Genomic DNA, 20,269 nt, shown 5'->3' with positions numbered 1-20,269 from the left:
ATCTATTGAGATATGGTTTTTGTCTTTAGTTCTGTTTATGTGATGAATCACATTTATTGATTTGCATATGTTGAACCAGTCTTGCATCCCAGGGATGAAACTGACTTGTCATGCTGGATAAGCTTTTTGATATGCTGCTGGATTCAGTTTGCCACTATTTTATTGAGGATTTTTGCATCGATGTTCATCAGGAATATTGTCCTGAAGTTTTCTTTTTTGGTTGATCTCTGCCAGGTTTTGGTACCAGGATAATGCTGGCCTCATAAAGTGAACTAGGGAGGAGTCCCCCCTTTTCAATTTCTTGGAATAGTTTCAGAAGAAATGGTAACAGCTCCTCTTTGTAACTCTGGTAGAATTCAGCTATAAATCCATCTGGTCCTGGGCTTTTTTTTTTTTTTTTTTTTTTTTTTTTTTTGGTTGGTAGGCTATTTATTACTGCCTCAATTTCAGAACTTGTTATAGGTCTATTCAGGAATTCGACTTCTTCCCGGTTCAATCTTGGGAGGAGGCATATGTCCAGGAATTTATCCATTTCTTCTGGATTTTCTAGTTTATCTGCATAGAGGTGTTTATACTATTCTCTGATGGTTGTTTAGTTTTCAGGAGTCAGTGGTGATATCCTATTTATCAATTTTTATTGTGTCTACTTGATTCTTCTCACTTTTCTTCTTTATTAGTCCAGCTAGTAGTTTATTTTATTTTATTTTTTTCAAAAGAACAGCTCCTGGATTCATCGATTTTTTGAAGGATTTTTCATGTCTCTATTTCCTTCAGTTCTGCTCTGACCTTGGTTATTTCTTGTCAACTGCTATCTTTGGGGTTTGTTTGCTCTTGGTTCTGTAGTTCTTTTAGTTATGAGGTTAGAGTATAAATTTAAGATCTTTCTAGTTTTTTGATGTGGACACATAGTGCTATAAATTTCCCTCTTAACACTGCATTAGCTGCATACCAGAGATTCTGGTATGTTGTCTCTTTTTTCTCATTGGTTTCAAAGAACTTTTGATTCTGCCTTAATTACATTATTTACCCAGGAGTCGTTCAGGAGCAGATTGTTCAATTTCCATGTAGTTGTGTGGTTCTGAGTGAGTTTCTTAATCTTGAGTTCTAATTTGTGCTGTGGTCTGAGAGACTGTTACGATTTCATGCCTTTTGCATTTGGGTTTCCCTTTGCAGGTGACCTGGTCTTTCTCTCTGGCTGCCCTTAACATTTTTCCTTCATTTCAACCTTACAGAATCTGATGATTATGTGTCTTGGGGCTAATCTTCTCATGGAGTATCTTACTGGGCTTCTCTGGATTTTCCTGAATTTGAATGTTGGCCTGTCTTGTTAGGTTGGGGAAGTTCTCCAAGATGATATCCTGAAGTATGTTTTCCAACTCGATTTCATTCTCCCTGCCAACTTGGTTTCATTCTCCCCGTCTCTTTCACGTACCCCAATCGGCCATAGTTTGGTATTTTTACATAATTCCATAGTTCTCCGAGGTTTTGTTTGTTCCTTTTCATTCTTTTTTCTCTAGTCTTGTCTGACTGTCTTATTTGAGCAAGACAGCCTTCAAGCTTTGAAATTCTTTCCTCTGCTTAGTCTATTCAGCTAGTGATACTTGTGGTTGCATTGTGAAGTCCTTGTGTTGTATTTTTCAGTTCCATCAGGTCATTTATGTTCCTCTACAAACTGGTTATTCTGGTTAACAGTTCCTGTAAAGTTTTATCATCATTCTTAGCTTCTTCGCATTGGGTTAGAACATGCTCCTTCAGCTCAGCAAACTTCGTTATTACCCACCTCCTGAAGCCTACTTCTGCCAGTTCATCCATCTCAGCCTCCTCCCAGTTCTGTGCCCTTGCTGGAGAGGTGTCGTGATCACTCAGATAAGAAGAGGCACTCTGGCTTTTTGAGTTTGCAGAGTCTTTTCATTGATTCTTTCTCATCTTCATGAGTTTATCTAGCTTCGATCTTTGAGGCTGCTGACCTTTGGATGGGGTTTTTGTGGGGACTATTTTTTGACCCTGTTGTTTTTGTTGCCTTCTGTTTATTTTTCTTTTAATAGTCAAGTCCCTCTTCCATAGGGCTACTGCAGTTTGCTGGGGGTCCACTCCAGACCCTATTCACCTGGGTCCTTCTCACACCTGGAGGTGTCACCCAAGGAGGCTGGAGAACAACAAAGATGGGTGTCTGCTCCTTCCTCTAGGAGCTCTGTCCCAGAAGGGCACCAACCTGATACCAGCAGAAGTGCTACTGTATAAAGTGTCTGGTGACCCTGTTGGGGGGTCTCACCCAGTCAGGAGGCATGGGATCAGGGACCCACTTAATGAAGCACTCTGGCTGCCCCTTGGCAGAGGGGGTGCACTCTACTGGGGGGAATCCCACTTGTCCAGACTGTCTGGATTCCTCAGAGCCAGCAGGAGGAAAGACTAAGTCTGCTGATCTCTGGAGATCACAGCTACCCCTCCCCACAGGCACTCCATCCCAGAAAGATCAGAGTTTTGTCAGGAAACCCCTGGCTGGAGTTGCTGAAATTCCTGCAGGGAGGCCCTACCCGTTGAGCAGGGATGGATCAGGGTCTAGCCTAAAGAGGCAATCTGGCCACAATCTGCCACAACTGCTGTGCTGTATTACGGGGAATTCCTCCTGGGTCCAAACTTCTCAGTCTCCTCAATTTTCTTAGGCATCAGTGATGATGGTTGCCCCTCCCCCTGAGAACTGGGTAGCCTTAAACAGTCTTGAGCTGAGCAGCCATAGAGAATCTGCACAGTTCTGCACTTGGGACCCAAGGCTCTGGTGGCGTGGGCTCATGAGGGGATCTCCTGACCTGTGGTTGCAAAGATCATTGGAATCAGCATGGTTTCCAAGGTGGGGTAGCAGAATCACTAACTGCCTACCTTGGCTGGAGGTGGGAGCTTCCCTTGCCCCATGTGGCTACCAGGTGGACCATTGCTCTACCCTCCTTTTCCTCGCTCTCTGTGGGTCATGCCAACCACCTAGTCAGTCCCAGTGAGAAAACCTGGATACCTCAGTTGACAGTGCAGGATTCACTCACCTTTTTCTTTCTTCTTGGTGGGAGCCTCCAACTGCAGCTGCTTCTGGTCAGCCATCTCGGTCCCTCCCTCTTACCGATCTCTTAAAAAAACAAACATATGAACCTGAAATTTCAGTTAGACACTAGGTCAGAAAGTAAACCTAACTCTGTAAATTAGTTATTTCATCCTCATATGTCCATAAATTTACACACATACATGCACATTATGATCAGTAATGTGAGTTCAGATTTCAAAAAAGCAAATCACTTGTCAGGCTCTGTGGTTATAAAAACATATGTAATACTTGAGTGTTAAATAAAAATCCTGCTTTGTGGTTATATTTTAATGTAATCTAATTTTTTAAAATGTCAAATGAAACCTATTTTTCCAGTTATAACTCACTAAAAATAGATCAGAGAAGAAACTGCTCATTAACATGTCCACAAACAAATAGAAATGTATTAGTGCCACCCTGTAGTAAACTTCACACCTAATAAAATTTTATTCAAATAAAAAAGCTATTGTGATTTTTTTTAAAATGCAGACAGTTGAAACCAATATTTGTTTAATCAAAAATTCAGTTTTCTAACTTGTAAATATTTTTCTGGATCCCTTATTATATTGAGACTTTTCTGCAAGAAAATTTGATGTCTTTTATGTTTAGGATTCCCCAAAATTGTGCATTTCACATGCTCCATAAATGTTTACTGAATGTGCTTATGATGCATTAATACTTAAATGCAAAACTCTCTTACAGAAATCATCAAGAATAGACACAAAAGTATAGCTGGAAGGTTATTCACTATAGCTTATTTAAAATAGCAAAAAAAATTGGAACCAACATATCTATCCAATAATAAGTTGGTTAGATAATTTGTACCATATACTGGTATAATATACTGTCATTAAATATGGTATGGTGATGATCATCTGAGGTCAGGAGTTTGAGACCAGCCTGACCAACATGGTGAAACTCCTTCTCTGACAAAAATACACAAAATTAGCTGGGTGTGGTGGCATATGCCTGTAATCCCAGCTACTTGGGAGGCTGAGACAGGAGAATCTCTTGAACCCAGGAGATGGAAGTTGCAGTGAGCTGAGATCATGCCACTACACTACAGCCTGGGTGACAGAATGTCTCAAAAATAAAAATAAATAAATAAAATAAATAAATATAAATAAATAAATAAGCAAAGAAGAAGAAATTACTCATGAAGCCAGTATCAACTACAGCAACTGGTATAAATTCTTTCCTGATCCTTCCCTATGTATTGGATTTTGATACTTTATGTTTGCAGCATATTTTAAATCAGACTACTGTTACACTTTTATCATCATACACTTATTATTCACCTGAAATTAAATGATATATCTTTTGCATATCTTATAACTGTTATAAACATATTAATTAATGATGATATATTACTTAATAGAGCAAAGAGTTTGCTTAGTCATTTCCTAACTGTTAGAGATTTTAAAGTGTGTATGGGTTTATGTCTCTTTAATATTACTTTATTAAATGTAATAAGCCTGGCACAGTGTACAAGACTGGGAGCTACTTTTCTCTAATCTTGTATATTCCCTCTACTATCAAATCTTGCCAGTTCTACCTCCTAAAAATTTATTTAATCAATACACTACTCACAGTTCTTTCTCATGCCCAAGCCACTAGCTCTCAATTGCCTTTCAGTAGACTCCTTATTTCCATCTCTTGTCTCTCAATCACTTTGTAGCCAGAATGATCCCTTCGGAACTCACATCTGATCATATAATTCATCTGCTTTTAATTTTCTTTAGTCGCTTTTTATTTGTATTCAAAGTAAAGTACAAAATTAGAACCATGACCTTTGAAGTTCTCTCCCCTCTGGCTCCCGCCTATCTCTCCAGGCTCATCTCCCACCCTCCTTTCTCTGCAGGTCACCATTCTGGACTTCTCGGTTCCTGCATCACAACAGCATATCCCTCCAGGGGTTAAAATGTGTAGTGTAGTCTTTTCTAATGGAAACCTTTTATTTTTTTCCAGAACAAATTATATTCACCCTGAAGGTCTCGATTTCAACATCACTTCTGCTGAAAGACCATCCTCATCCCCTTCAGAACAGGGTAGGACCTCCAGTTATAAATTTTCTAAGCTCTCTGAGCATTTCCTTTTGATGCAGGACAGAGAAGCCCCAACACTGGGGCTTAACCCAGGAGGGTTCTTAGCTTCTCTCAGGAAAGAATTCAAGGGAAAGCCAGTGGTGTTAGACAGCAATCTTTTATTGAACAGTTGCAGAGCAGGGCTAACACATAGGCAGTGTGTCCAGAGTCAGCAATGCATGGGTTCCTGTCAGTTGTATTTATATTCATGTAAACCCAATTTCAATTACATGCAAATTAAGGAGTGGGTCAATGTAAATTGAGGAATGGGTAAATTAGAACTTTCTAGAAAGGGGTGGTAACTTCTGAGTCATTGCCATGGAAATGAGTGGTCACTTTCCAGTCATTGTGATGGCACTGGTGGGAGTATCTTACGCCAATAAGCAATGAGGGCAGCTAGGGATGGCTTTTGTTGCCATCTGCTGGTTCCTGCCAGTTTCTTCACTTTATCCTGTCTGGATCAGATCCTGTTTTGGTCAGCAGGGTTGTGACCAGAAAAAAAGTCCTGCCAGTGTCCTACCTCATTTTCATAATATTCATCAATTCTCTGGTAACAATAAGCATGTTGTTAGGGCTTTAGAAACATGATGCAAAGTGAAGCCTGGTGATTTAAAGTATAGGCTCTAGACCCTAGGCAACTCACCTGACTTCCCTATACTCAAGTTTCTTCATCTTTCTTTTTTTTTTTTTTTTTTGTAGCTCTCTACAAAAGGAGGAAATTGCTTCATCTTTAAAGTAGGATACTGACAATATCTGTTTCATAGGGTTGTTATAAACACGTAGATATAATCTCTTCTTGCTCTTGCAAAGTGATTTACTATATTTTGAAGGTGCTAGTAGTTTATGTCTAGTAAAGAATGATGCTTCCTATCAAGCCAAAGTTAAGAATAAACATTATCAACATATTTCCTGAAAATACATGAGTTTTGTAGTGTTCTCTCTTATAATCATGAGGCATGTGTCCAGGGATTCCTGAAGTAGGCATGTTTTCCCAGGCCAAGTGCCAAAGCACTGGAGAGGACCTTTTTATAAAGGATGATCTCTGTATTGCCTCAAAAAGGAGGGCACACGGCTAGAGTTATGGAAAACAGGTAAAAGTCCCTGACAATTTCTAAGCCACCATAGCATCACCTGATGCTGCTTGGCTACAGCCATTCATAAAAACTGCATATCACCTTATCAAGCCATTATCGCTACCGAGGATATTTTCTGCTACACTGCATTGACTGATTGCTGTGGATTGCCTGTCGACAGCACTCAAAGTCAAAAAGCAAGTTCCCTACCAAAAATTAAAGCTGAAACTGCTCCATCCTTAAGCCAGCAATATGGAATTTTAAAGAGTGTTATTATTTTGACAAGTATATTTTATGTTGTCTTCAGTTACAATCACAACAGGAAATAGAATTTCAGCTATTAAATTCTACATTCCCAGGCAGGTTCTACTTCTTCTCTCTGTTTAAGGTGTTACTGTTTCCACATTTGCTTTTTATGAGCAAATTAAAATCTCTGAGGGTTATTTTCCTTTCCATAAGGCAAAAATGGGCCCATGTTGTAATTCCACTGGATATGATTTAGCATTTTTGTCATCACATTGTGATCATTAAAGCAGAACTCTGCCACATGCTAACGAATACCGTATTTAAAATAAACCAACAGGCAGCTATCGCAGTGAAATCACTCATCCAGTTACTATGTCGGTAGTGTAAAAACAAGAACCTCTTTTTAGAAGAAAGATAAAGATAAACTCAAAATACACTATCTACACAGCAATAGAACAACTCTACAATGTTATCTCCAGAACAATTTTCACAAATCGTAAATATAAACCTTCTGCATAGACAGCACATTTAGCAGGCCCCTGTGAAGGATGACAATGGCTTTAGAAAGATAAATTAATTAGCAGGACTCTTGTGTCTACACGCAAACAAATTAGTGTTTTGTGTACCTGACAGCTCGTATCAATATTGCAAATATCCATGACCAGTAAGAACTGTGTTTGGATTTCATAGGTTGGATTTTCCACCTCTTGCATTTCACTGAGAGCTAAAGATGGTGCTAAAGAAACAGCTCCAAGGAAAAGTATGACACTTGCCTTCAACATTTAGCTTTTCAAACTGAAGTGTTAACAAAAGTATTTATTAACTTAATTTCTCTTTGTCTTGTGACACATAGAATGTATCACTTGCAGCAAAATCCATCAGTTGGAACCAAATCAAGGCAAGATGCAAAAGGTGGATAATGGATTGTGCGAAATAACTTTATGATTTATAAGAAGCACAATTTCAGTGTAATCTTCTGTGTGAATTAGAAATGTCCAGAGTTATTTTAAACATTGCTTTCAGTGAAACAATACATCTTGAATACCATCCACGTAGGTGGCTTACAGACATAAATCATTAACCAGTAAAGGCAGCTGACATACCAGATTTTATAGAATAAAGTAACAAGAGACCAGAAAGATATTTCTAGAGGTCAGTCCTAAGAGTTATCTATTAATTACACCAAATTAAATGATCATAATTGTATAGTACATGGCAGGATGGCTTCTTGTTTAGGAGCATATAATATAAATGTCAATAACATCTCCCATGACATAATCTACAATGACAACTGTTGTATTCAAATCCATGCCAGCCTTCCTGGCCATCTTATGAAGGGCAGCAGCATACTTGGGGGCTCAGTGCCCCTGCACTGCTAAGAGCTTACATGCCTGCCAGAAGAGAACCACCAAAGTAATCACCCTGATGGGAGCTCAGTCACCAGTTTACATTGAGTAAACTGCTTTTTCTTCCCAATGTTTTTTTTTTTTTCCTTTTGGAGGGAAAACACTAAAGGCAATGACATCCACATATATTGAAATGGCTACAGCCACTTCTGGTGTTGATGATCATTAGATGCATGGCTAGTAAATGATATAAATAGTGATATAAAGGTTGTGTCCTAATAAAAATACCTGTGGGCTATTAAAGAAATGATTAACTTTAATTTTAAAAATTGTCTGGATTTTCTAAATAATCCTCTGGGGCTGACGGATACAGTCAATTACATTTCAGAAAATCTAATCTTACAGTGGTCTCTGAGAGTGATTTGGGAGACAGGCCATTTGGAATACAATAGAGAAACGAAAGTTAGAGATTAAAAATTCCTGATATTCTATACTAAGCAGGACTTTAATGATCACCTAATTCAGCAGTCCTTAACTTTTTAGGAGGCATTATCACTTTGGGGGATCTGATGAAAGCTATAGACCTTCTCCCTAGAGGTAAAATCTTTAGACATCTCAGAATCCCTGAAGCTCATCCTTGGACATCAATTTAAGAAACTTCATTTATAGATGAAGAAATTAAGGAGAAGAGAGACAAAGTGACTCATCCAGGGTCATGCAGCTTGTTAGTGACAGAGGCGAGATGGAAAGCCTGCTTTTCCTGCTCCTTGTCTGCTGTCATCTGCTGCATCAGGCTCTATGTGGACTTAAATGTTCTACTAAACCACTCCTATCAACTGGCTAAAGAACAGTTATTAAGTGTCTATAATTAGAATTTATACCCACTAGTCCTCTTTCTAACCAAATACAAAATCTTATTCTCTCTGTTCATTCTCCTGAACCTATTCAGGTCCATGTGAACTCACTCTATCCTCCTAGCCTCCTCCCCCAGCACCACCACTTTCTTAAAACTCCCTCCTTCCAGGGTTCCTGTGATCATTCAGATTCTTCCCACTTCTTCCAGGGTTCACCTCCCTCCCTTCATGTGTGTGTGTGTTTTTAAGAGACAAAGTCTTGCTCTGTCACCCAGGCTGGAGTGCAGTCATGCAATCCTAGCTCACTGCAGCCTCAAACTCCTGGACTCAAGAGATCCTCCCGCCTCAGCCTCTCTAGCAGCTGGGACTATAGGCATGCACCATGGTTCCAGCTAAGTTTTTCATTTTTTGTAGAGAAGTTGTCTTGCTATGCTGCCCAGGCTGGTCTTGAACTCCTAGGCTCAAGCGATCAGCCTGCCTCCACTCCCCAAAGTGTTGGGATTACAGGCACAAGCCACCACACCTGGTATCCTCTCCCATTTGTTATCTCCTTAGTTGCTACCATTTCTCCTCTCTCCAGGGGTTCCCTAAAGCTCAATCCTACTCTCCTTTAAATCCATTCTCAACCTTCTTACTGTTACTTCTATTGAATAGAACTCCTGTGAAAATTGTCAGTACCCAAAATGGAGTCATTTATGTCAAACGCTAACAAAACGCAGTGGGAAGCCATGAAGGAAGGGCCCTCACACATGTGTGCCTGCACCAGGAACCGCCAGAAACCACTTCCTCAATTGGAAATTTCCAGTTAAGCCACTTCTATGAAAGCTCTCTCCTACCAACAGCCAGTACCACTAATAAGCAAACGCCACTGCATGTAACAAGACCCTGTAGTCAGTGGTCTTTATTTCAAAACAGGTACATGGATATCTTTTTGCCTTTAAAAGCTTCCTTTTTTCTCAGCTCCCTTGGATACCCTTATGGTCCTCCATAGCAGGCATGTATTATGTATTATGTCGATTGCAGTTCCTTGCTATTCCCCAGTAAGCTTGAGAATTAATCCCCGTTGCTCAATTTAGGTTGACACCATTCTCACCCTGTTTACAGAAACACTTCCCAATAATAGTTTTAACAGGTACCTCTATTGAATGTAATTTCCTCCCCCTAACCTGTTCCTATTTCCACCCTCTCATCTACCAGGCACTGGTGACTTGAACACTGCTTGTGCCCTGTGATGTCCAGCTCTATATTTGGCACATACATAGACAGCAAGAGCAGTATAAATGTGGATTAACTGACATGTGAGGGTTTCCTCACATCTCAGTGAAGATAGTATACAAATAGAAAAAAAAGTGATAGTATACAAATAGACAATCTAGCAATAATTCTGGTGATTTTATAAGAAGTTTTGCAAATTTGACAAAATTTACTTTTTCAAATGAAACTTTGCTTTTTTTGCAAGACAGTATAACTAGTTTTATTCTTTTTTTGGGCAAGTGGTTTCTTAAAAGAGGATACAGCTCCCCCTCATGGATGATAACGATATTTTAAAGACAGCCCTTCCAACTCTATGATGCATTCTGAAATGTGTGGTTAATAAAACTAAGTCGTACATAGCAACAACATTCAGACTGTTAATTATCCAAAGCTCCTCATGTAGATCTAAAACAACAACACGTTCTAAGGAACGGATCCTTCTTGAGCAGAAGTATATTTTCAAGACTTCAAAAGGAGATATTCAGTAACATCATTTGATATTCAGTACTCAATTACAAAAGACTTTCTTCATTAGCTCAATAAATCAAACCACTGTGATAATGAGGCCAGAGTCCTGGATTTGGTTCTAGTTTGGGAAGCTGCTTTGATTGGTTCCATAGCCTCAAGTTTCACACTAACTCCCGGGAGTCATCATAAAATGATTTGTCCTGAATCACAGGATATCCGGAGTGCCAGAGAGCAAAGAAACAGTTCAGTTCTGACTTTCTCCGACTGGGAATCACCCCCCAAAATGCTGGGGCATTAAAAGTGGCTTTATATTTCTAAAAATTCTTTCACATAATGGCAACTGCCTTCTTTCCCCAGAACCACAAGGCGGCTAATAAAGCCCTTTATTTCTGGAGATGGAGTCTCGCTCTGTCGCCCAGGCTGGAGTGCAGTGGCGCGATCTCGGCTCACTGCAAGCTCCGCCTCCCGGGTTCCCGCCATTCTCCTGCCTTAGCCTACCGAGTAGCTGGAACTACAGGCGCCCGCTACCATACCCGGCTAATTTTTTTATTTTTTTTATTTTTAGTAGAGACGGGGTTTCACCGTGTTAGCCAGGTTGGTCTTGATCTCCTGACCTCGTGATCCACCCGCCTTTGTCTCCCAAAGTGCTGGGATAACAGGCGTGAGCCACTGCACCCGGCCATTAAAGCCCTTTTTAAAAAAATTTTACTTTAAGCTCCAGGATACACGTGCAGAACATGCAGGTCTGTCACATAGGTATACCTGTGCCATGGTGGTTTGCTGCACCTATTGACACGACCTCTAAGTTCCCTCCCCTTGCCCCTTACCCCACAACAGGCCCTAGTGTGTGTTGTTCCCCTCCCTGTGTCCATGTGTTCTCATTATTCAACTCCCACTTATGAGTGAGAACACACAGTGTTTGGTTTTCTATTCCTGTGTTAGTTTGCTGAGGATGATGGCTTCCAGCTTCATCCATGTCCCCGCAAATGACATGATCTCATTCCTTTTTATGGCTGCATGGTATTCCATGGTATACATGTACCTATTTTCTTTATCCAGTCTATCATTGATGGGCATTTGGGTTGGTTCCATGACTTTGCCATTGTAAACAGTGCTAAAATAAACATATGTGTGCATGTGTCTATTAAAGGCCTTTTAAATGTTCATCAAGTTACTTGCTTTTTGTGACTATGTAAGTCAGACAGTTTTACTAAGTGTGTGTGTGTGATTCCATCTTAAAATTTGACATTCCACTGAATACAAAAAATTAAGATAATCTACTTGACAAAATACTTTTCAAATTACCTTTTTATTTGGTCTTTTATATCTGGAGCCATGGCAGTCTGTATAAAATCAGGAGCATATCCCAGGTCCTAAAATATAAAAATAAATGTATTATTCACTATTAGATATATTTGGCTATCAAAGGCAATAATGCAGACTAGTCAACCTTTTAATTGTTTCCAAGGCTATAATGAACATTAAGAAATTGTAATATTTATGTTGCTTGATGTGAACTAATCCCATGTGAATCTGAAATATAATCAATTGATGTAAAGATCTAGTATTATGTTCAAGACACACTAAACTTTCATTATCATCAAAGTGAAAAAATTGGGCTTTAAAACAACTAAACAAAGTAACCACTTCTCTTTTACGATCTATTAGCAGCTTTTTTGTTCACTTGTTTTTGAGGCAGGGTCTCTCTGTGTCACCCAGGAGGGAGTGCAGTGGCACAAGCACAGCTCATTGCAGCCCCAACCTCCCAGGCTCAAGCGATCCTCACGCCTCATTTTTTTTAAAAATTGTTTTGTAGAGACAGGGTGTCACTATGTTGCCCAGGCTACTCTTGAACTCCTGGGCTCAAGTGATCCTCCCACCTCAGCTTCCCAAAGTGCTGGGATTACAGGCCTGAGCTATCACACCCAACTAGCTGCAGTTTTAACTGCAAAGTTTCACTAAAACCTAAAGTTACCAACATTATAAATGCCCTAAACATTCATTACTAAAAGCCTACACTATTCCTTAGAGAAACCAGTGATTTCACGTTTAGTTGATAGATTATAGAAACAGATACAGGAAAACCAAAAGGGTAGATTGGAGTAAGAGTCACCACAGGTGATGTAGCTATTCAAAAGTACCTCCTTTGTGATCAAACTGCCCTTTAAAGCACAAACTAGATAATTAACCTAGGTACGTTATGATGGGGACTTTTTAAATTAATTTCACCAAATCAAAGCAGCTTCTTACATAGACTACAAATCACAAAGTTGATGCTATAGCTGTAATAATACTTACATTTTCTCTAACAAGCTAAATAATTTGAATGGTTCTCTTGTCTAAATGGAATTTCTGCTGGGGTATTCCATGCCTCAGGCCAATTTCTAGGCCTTAAATATTAAAATAAGAAAATTTAATCCATCTGTAGCAACTGAAATATTTCAAAATTAAGACTAAAACATTTATCAGGTACTATATGTGATAGCATAAGCAGTTCTCCATGGTAATAAGGTTTTCCATAAATAAAATTTTAATGGCTATGTAAGATTTTACTGCCTGACTCTCTCCTCATTTATTTAACCATTTCCTTATTGTTAAGCATTTAGGTCTTTCCTTCTGTGTGTGTTTTATAAATAAGGCTACCATATCCATCTCTGTGAACAAAAGTTCTATAATTAGCTGCATTTCCTTAAGGTATTCTGATATAAAGATCATAAATAACCAAACTACTTACCTTTTTTCTAACAACAATAGCACTTAATATTTTTAAAGTTTTACAATAAATCACTTACATAAACACTGCCTTGTATAATTAGCCTTTAAGGTATTGTCTTTAAGGTCTAGCCTTAGCGGTATGGCTGGGGGCTATTAAGGTGACTACAATAGTTAACTTATAGGCGATTTTACTTTTGTAGCAGTTAGCAGGAACATAGTTTATCTCTGAGAGATAATAAAAAATCAAATAGGTTGACTAAGGCAGGCGGATTGCTTGAGCCCAGGAATTAGAGACCAGCCTGGGGAAATATAGAAAGAATCCATCTCTACAAAAAAAAAAAAAAAAAATTAACCAGGTGTGGTGGTTCATAACTGTAGTCCCAGCTACTCAGGTGGCTGAAGTGGGAGGATCTCCTGGGAGGTAGAGTCTGCAGTGAGTTGAGATAGCACCAGTGCACTCCAGCTTGAGTGACAGAGCAAGATTTTGTATCAAAAAAAGAAAATCATCTAGCTTCTTTCCATACAGTAGTTGTCTTAGTCCGTTTTTATGCTGCTGTAAAGATGCTATGTGAGATTGGGTAATTTATAAACAAAGGAGGTTTAATTGACTCACATTTCCACATGGCTGGGGAGGGCTCAAGAAACTTACAATCATGGTGGAAGGCAAAGAGGAAGCAAAACATATCTTACATGGTGGGAGGAGAGAGAGAAAAGGAGAGAAGGGGGAAACACCAGACACTTACCAAACAACCAGATCTCCCTCACTATCAAGAGAACAGTATCAAGAGAACAGTATATGAGAACTCCCTCACTATCAAGAGAACAGTATGGGAGAAATCACCCCGGTGATCCAATCACCTCCCACCAGGTCCCTTCCTGGACACACGTGGGGATTACAATTCGAGATGCCACTTGGTTGGGGACACAAAGCCAAACCATATCAGAAGCTGAGGAACTGGAAGAAAAACATAAAGTGTATTTTAGTTTTTAAAATTTAAATTTAACAATGAATTAATCAAAGTTGAAAAAATGTATGAGTAAAACATTATTTTACAGTACATTATCCAAATATAGAAGTTGTAGATATATTCTTATTCATTTGGAGGTACTTCCTGGCAACCCTCTCTATCTTAATGAGTTGTCACTGTACTTTACATTTCAACCATTGACTTATTAGAGTGGTAATCCATATACTTAATCATGCTGACAAAAAGTAAATTACTATATGGTAACAGACAAGTAAGGAAAATACAGCAGCGGTGACAGATTTCCCTATTCCCGGTGATCTCCAAGAATTATTTCCTTCCAATGGCAAAGGTCTCATTTTAAAACAAATCGATATTTCCTTTACCCATTGTGCAATTGTCTTTGCTATTCCAAGTTCATAATTAATTAAGGCAAAAATTGATCCTGCTTATTGACATATGATGTAAATATGAGGGGTCAGTAGCATCCTCAAAGGAAAGATTTGCTGTTACCAAGCCCCTAGTTTCCCATAATCCTAAAATAACTAGTTTTCTTCAAGTTACTTCCTTATTAAAAAATATTATGCAAAGGCAGTTCCAAGAGTACGAAAAAAGGGCTATAAAAGCCTAAAGAAAAAGTACCATCACAAGACAGTGTTGTCTTCTAAAACAGTATTTTTAAAGGTAGGAGCTTTGTCTTGATGTGTGTGTCCCCAGTCTCTTTCACTGTACCTGATGAGCACTTAGCAGATGTTGGCTGAATGATGGTTGAATTAATAGGTAAGCATATTTTAAAACAGCTCTTCACCTTAAGTTTCTTGATTTCATCTCTCTCACTTTTCATAAGCTCTCATGGCATACTCCAGGTTTTCTTGTCTCTAATTTCTTATTAACTACCAAAGAATCTTTTATTTTGAAATGTTGGAATTCCTAAAACCTACCAGAAAGATTTTAGGTAAAGATTTACCAAAGATGGAAATATTTTCCACTAGGTCAGAGGCATTGGCATAGCAGTCTTACATAAATACATAAAATAAATGCAGCATTAAAAGTATTTTTTAATTACCGAAATATACATTTACACATTTTTTCTATATAATGCAACCGCAATACCCTATAAGACGGATGGTTTTTACAATCATAAAAGAGTAAACTCAGACATGATGTAATATGCATATGGAAAACCATTAAGATATAATAAGGGAAATACTGAAAGATAAATGGTCCAGTAATGAATTATACATTACTTCTCATGGATAATGATAACTTAAAAACAGCTCGTCTGTTTTTAGAGCACTTGAGCTCAGAAAAATCAACAGCAACTATTTCACAATGAGATGCAATACCCTCCAGTGAAACTCTGACAATCTCCAATTAAGCAATTCTACAAACTGCACGCAAAACAGTAACTTTTCCTCAAAGGCTTCAGCAAAGGAAGAAAAATTTCACTTTGGGATTTGACATTGAGATGTTTAGTAAAAGGGATGCAAGTGCCAAATTCAAACAGGGCACAACCAGCAGTTGTGTCAGTGATCGTGGGAATATTGTGGAAAGGAAGAAAAGAAAGACAAGAACAAATGGATGCCACAAAAATCAGACAAAGCTGGCTTTGTGAATGATGGATAATTCAAATGACTGCTGTAGGTTCCAGAAACAATGTAAAATCCGAGACGAAGATGTAAACTGCACTGCAAATTAGTGTCATGTATTTTTAAATGTTTCCGTCCTCAGATTCTTAAATCATATCTGCCAGTGTCTCAATAGTCCAGAAGCAAACAGAGTTGTCCATGAAATCTGCTTTCTTCAGGAAAGGTATTCGAATAAGTTGAAGACACCGTGGAAAACTCAAAAAGCAGTCAAATGGGCTGTCAGTCTTCCTTCCCTTCAGTGTGCAAGAATTGGCAAGCAGTCCAAAGCCAAGCCATTAAGGTTCAAGGATACAGCAGCAGCAGAGGTCCAGCTAGACAACCCTCTCCCACACTGTGCCCTCCCTCAAGCAAGTCATTCTCTGCAAGGGATGGAGCCCCAGGGAGCGCAGCTGGACTCTGTCCCACTCCAACTGTGGGGTTGAAGGTTTCTAAAGAATTCAATGAACGAATGTGCTTATATGCTGTGTTCATCAGAGCTTTAAAAAAGTAAATAAAGATGAGAAGATAACAGAAGTAATCATCTTAAAGTATTTCTCTATGGTTTATATTTACACCAGCCGTGGATTTTAAAAAGGTAAAAATTGTGTTAATTTTGGTATAAATCTGGAAATAAAAATATACCAAGACAGTATCCTGGGTTCAGGAAATAGGTCGTATTCTAGTTTGTACTCCCAAGATTTAGCACAGTGCTCAAGAAGTATTTATTGCCAAGTAAATGTGAGGCCAAAACAACATCTACATATTTCAAATTATGTAGTTGTATCTGAATTCCTGGTGAATAAATGTGAGGCAATGAATATTCCTGGAGAATAAATCTTTGTACAGTTGATCAATACTGTGCCAGGCAAGGATGAATAAATCCTGGTCCCAGTCCTAAAAGTGCTTACAAGGCTGTTTTACTTGATAGGGAAATTAAGGCATTTACTGGCCACAGCCAACTTCTTCATTGATGAATTTCTTTTAACTTCAAGTGCACTGTCTCACGGTCAAGCAAGTTGTTCTGCTATCCAGATCTAGAACAACTCTACCCTGGTTGAGCCCTCATATGTGGGGATCATCTTCTGGTGACCTTGCACCATTTTCTCCTTAACCTCCACATCTGGAAGAAACACAACGTTATTTGGGGAGGTGGGGCTGCTGGGGAGGCAGCTGGTGAGAAGGGTTTGGGGAGCAGGTGGACATAAGATAGGTTAGCAATGTATCTGGGTTCTTTAAGTCCTGTTTTGAGCCTGTGTGGTCATTGGGGAAGGGATTGCAAACCAGGCAAATGGTACATCACAACCAAGACAAGACGACTTGGGTTCTGAAGCTGTCCACATTTACCTAGGAGTCCTGTAGTCTGTGATTCTTAAACTTCAACAAACAAAAAATACAGAACTGAACCTGGATTTCAGGGACCCTCAACTCACAACTCTTTGTGTCCTAAGGCCTCAAATCTAACTCAGAGTCTAAAGAATATGGCCTATACCTTGAAGTTTTTGTGGAAAAACTCAAGATGAAAAGGGGAATCAAGCATAGCATTTATCTGCCTTCCTGCTGTCTTCAAACCGTGGCAGATAAAAGCTCATACGTATCTATACTCTAGCTGACCTCCTTCCTGTCCTCAAAGAGCCTGAACTGTATACCCCTTGTAAAGCTAGGCTAGACTACAGCAAGAGACTATGAGTACCCTGAAAATAAGGACATACTATATTTCCCTTTGAACCCCCAAAACCTAGCAATGTGTGCTGAACTAAAATAGACCAGTCAGTACTCATCTAGCAGGACCATGCTGAGGAAGTGATGACTGGCAGCTTGTCACCAGCTAATTATTTGGGTTTCATGTGAGTATGTTAAGTCGCTGAATTTGTGCACATGTTTTTTTTGACAGATTGAGATAATAAGATAAGATACAATAAGATAATGTATTGCCTTCTCAGGCACAACAGGACTACAGAAAATTATGCAGAAACAACAGGAAGTCAGACATTCAGTTCCATTAGAATGTGTAAATATAGGTATAGATCCTAGCCATTATTCATTTTCTAATTTTCAGTATGCTACAAGCACTGAAACCATTCACCCTGAAATGCTTTGCACAGTACATTTCACACAACTGTCCCCAGTAATATTAGTTCTATACATATAAATGTGGCTTTGTAGCTTACAAAATAGATTCACACATATATTCTCAAAACTGTTCATTTTCTAGCCTCCTCATAGCTGAGTCCTTTATGAACATTTTTGTTCCACCTTATGCCTAAAATAAACCTTCAAGATATTATGTTATATCTATCACAAAAGTGTGGAAAATGGACCTTCTGAGAAGTTCACACTACCAGTGAGTGTGCAACCATGATTGGAAACCAGGTTTCACTAATTGTAAAGCCAGTTTTTTCCAGTATACAAACTGGCCTCACAATGTGATCTTCACTTTGGCCCTATGGTATAAATATTATGAATATAATTTATTCAATAAGGATACATTGGTAATCTTGCACACCAAGCACTGTTCTAGGCACTGGAGACAATGCAGTGATCAAAATGGACACAACCTCTGCCCTCTTTGGAGTTCACTTTCTGGAGTGTAGGTAGGAAAAGAAACAACAACAAAATATTTGTCAGCTGTCAAGTACTGTGGAGAAAACTAAAGCCAGGTAAGGGGTTAGGAAGTATCGAGAAGGCTGGGCACAGTGTCTCTCACACCTGTAATCTCAACACTTTAGGAGGCCAAGTGGGAGGATCACTTGAGCCCAGGAGGTTGAGACCAGCCTGAGCAACATAGCAAGACAAAATCTCTACCCAGAAAAAAAAGGAAAGAAAAGAAAAAAAATCTTAAAATTAGCCAAGTGTGGTGGCATACACCTGTAGTCCCAGCTACTTGGGAGACTGAGGCAGGAGGATTGCTTTAGACAGGAGTTTGAGGCTGCCTTGAACTATGTTCATGCTATTGCACTCCAGCCTGGGTGACAAAGCAAGACCCCATCTCAGTTAAAAAAATAATACCGAGAAGAATCCCATAGAATTGTAGCTATTGGATGTAAATTGGTCAGGGGACAGCATCTTTGATAAGATAATATTTGAATGAGTAGAGACCTTAAGGAAGTGAAGTGCTTGCCAAGAACTCTTTGTGGAAAGAATGTTCCACATGACGTGCCTGCAGTGTTGGTGAGCAAAGGAGAGAGTAGAAAGAGATAAGACCAGAAAGGAAGATGAAACTAAATCACAGTCTTGCAGATCTCTAAATGAGATAAACCATTGGGAAGTTTTCATCCAATGAGGGATATAATTCTCCTGCATGAGTACTCTTGCAGCTGTGTGGAGAAAAAAAAACTTTGGGAGTGCAAGAGAGCAACTAGGATGACTAGATCAGAGGCCATTGATATAGATCAACTAGAAAGACGGTGGCGTGGACTAGGATGATGGTGGACATCAAGTTTGACTGCAAAGATTTTTGGCTTGAGCATGGAAAGACAGAGACTTCCAAGACTTGGGAAGAATCAGATTTGGGGTAAAGATCAGGAGTTCCATTTTGAACATGTCACTTTTGATATGCCTATGAACATGTCAAGAAGGCAGCTGGATACCTGAGTATGGATTTTAGAGGAGGACAAATCCATGTTGGAGGCATAAGTGTGGGATTCTTCCAAGGTGGTGATGTTAAATATCATAGATAGAGAGCACTTAGAGAGGACAGAGTCAGAGAAGAGGCCTAGTACACATCAAACTTTAGCTTTTAGAGTTGAGGACGAACCAGTCAAGGAGACTGAGAAGTAATGGGCAAGGAGGAAGGAGGAAAACCTCATGAGACTTCAAGAAAAAAGCATTTCAAGGAGACAATGATCACTTTGTTTAAATGCCACTGGTAATCGAGGAAGAAGACAGCCAAGAATCGAAGACTGAATTTAGCAGTCACAGGACAATGGATGGAGGTTATTGGTCCCAGATTCCCTGAAATGAGAAAACCAAGGTTCCGAGAAGTTAAATAAATTGAACAACCAAAATCACATAGCCAATTAGCAGCAGAACTGAGTCCAGAACTAAACACTGAACACAGGCCATCTGAATCCTGTTTCCTGAATCCCAGACCAGGACTTTCCTTCAATAACATGATGTCATCCTTCTCACGGTAACTGTGATTCATTAGGGGGACTGGAAAAGAATATTAAGACTTTAAACAAAAGGCATAAACTTTAGTAGCAGAATGTCAATGACAGACAATGCTCAAAGGCCCTCAAATCAAATGAAACAGGCAGCCACGGCAACCAGGGCATGCCCAAGTGTCAAAACACACGTCAATACACAAAAAAGTTTACGGCCCCTCAAAAGAAATGATCTATTCATTCTATTTTGCTAGATGGTTTCTACATAAATACCCGAGGCCTGATTACCATCACTTGGTTTCTTTACTAAGTTGCCAAAAATGGGGTAGGGGAGGATTTTAGTAAATCAAACTAATGTTTAGGCAGAAAAAAGGCACAAGAAAGCCCTAAACAATTTAAGTATTAAAAACTAGTTTTAATCGTCCCTACCGCTACCCTCAAATCCACAACCACCACCAAACTA

General features: G+C 39.2%; 1 protein-coding gene across 1 annotated transcript in view; it reads right to left on the bottom strand.

Annotated features, from left to right (window-relative positions):
• LOC106998550 (uncharacterized) overlaps positions 1-20,269 on the bottom strand; it is an 80,483-nt gene that overhangs the window by 59,366 nt on the left and 848 nt on the right. Inside the window, exons 3-4 of the mRNA XM_078002591.1 lie at positions 11,701-11,768; positions 3,036-3,115 (exon numbers count right to left, since the gene is read on the bottom strand). Coding sequence (XP_077858717.1) covers positions 3,106-3,115; positions 11,701-11,768 — 78 coding nt within the window. The 3' untranslated portion in view covers positions 3,036-3,105. The remainder of the gene's footprint in view (positions 1-3,035; positions 3,116-11,700; positions 11,769-20,269) is intronic.

The sequence above is a fragment of the Macaca mulatta genome, chromosome 5 (assembly GCF_049350105.2).
Source record: "Macaca mulatta isolate MMU2019108-1 chromosome 5, T2T-MMU8v2.0, whole genome shotgun sequence".
In the NCBI taxonomy this organism is placed as follows: Eukaryota; Metazoa; Chordata; class Mammalia; order Primates; family Cercopithecidae; genus Macaca; species Macaca mulatta.
This window is presented reverse-complemented; position numbering and strand designations above follow the sequence as displayed.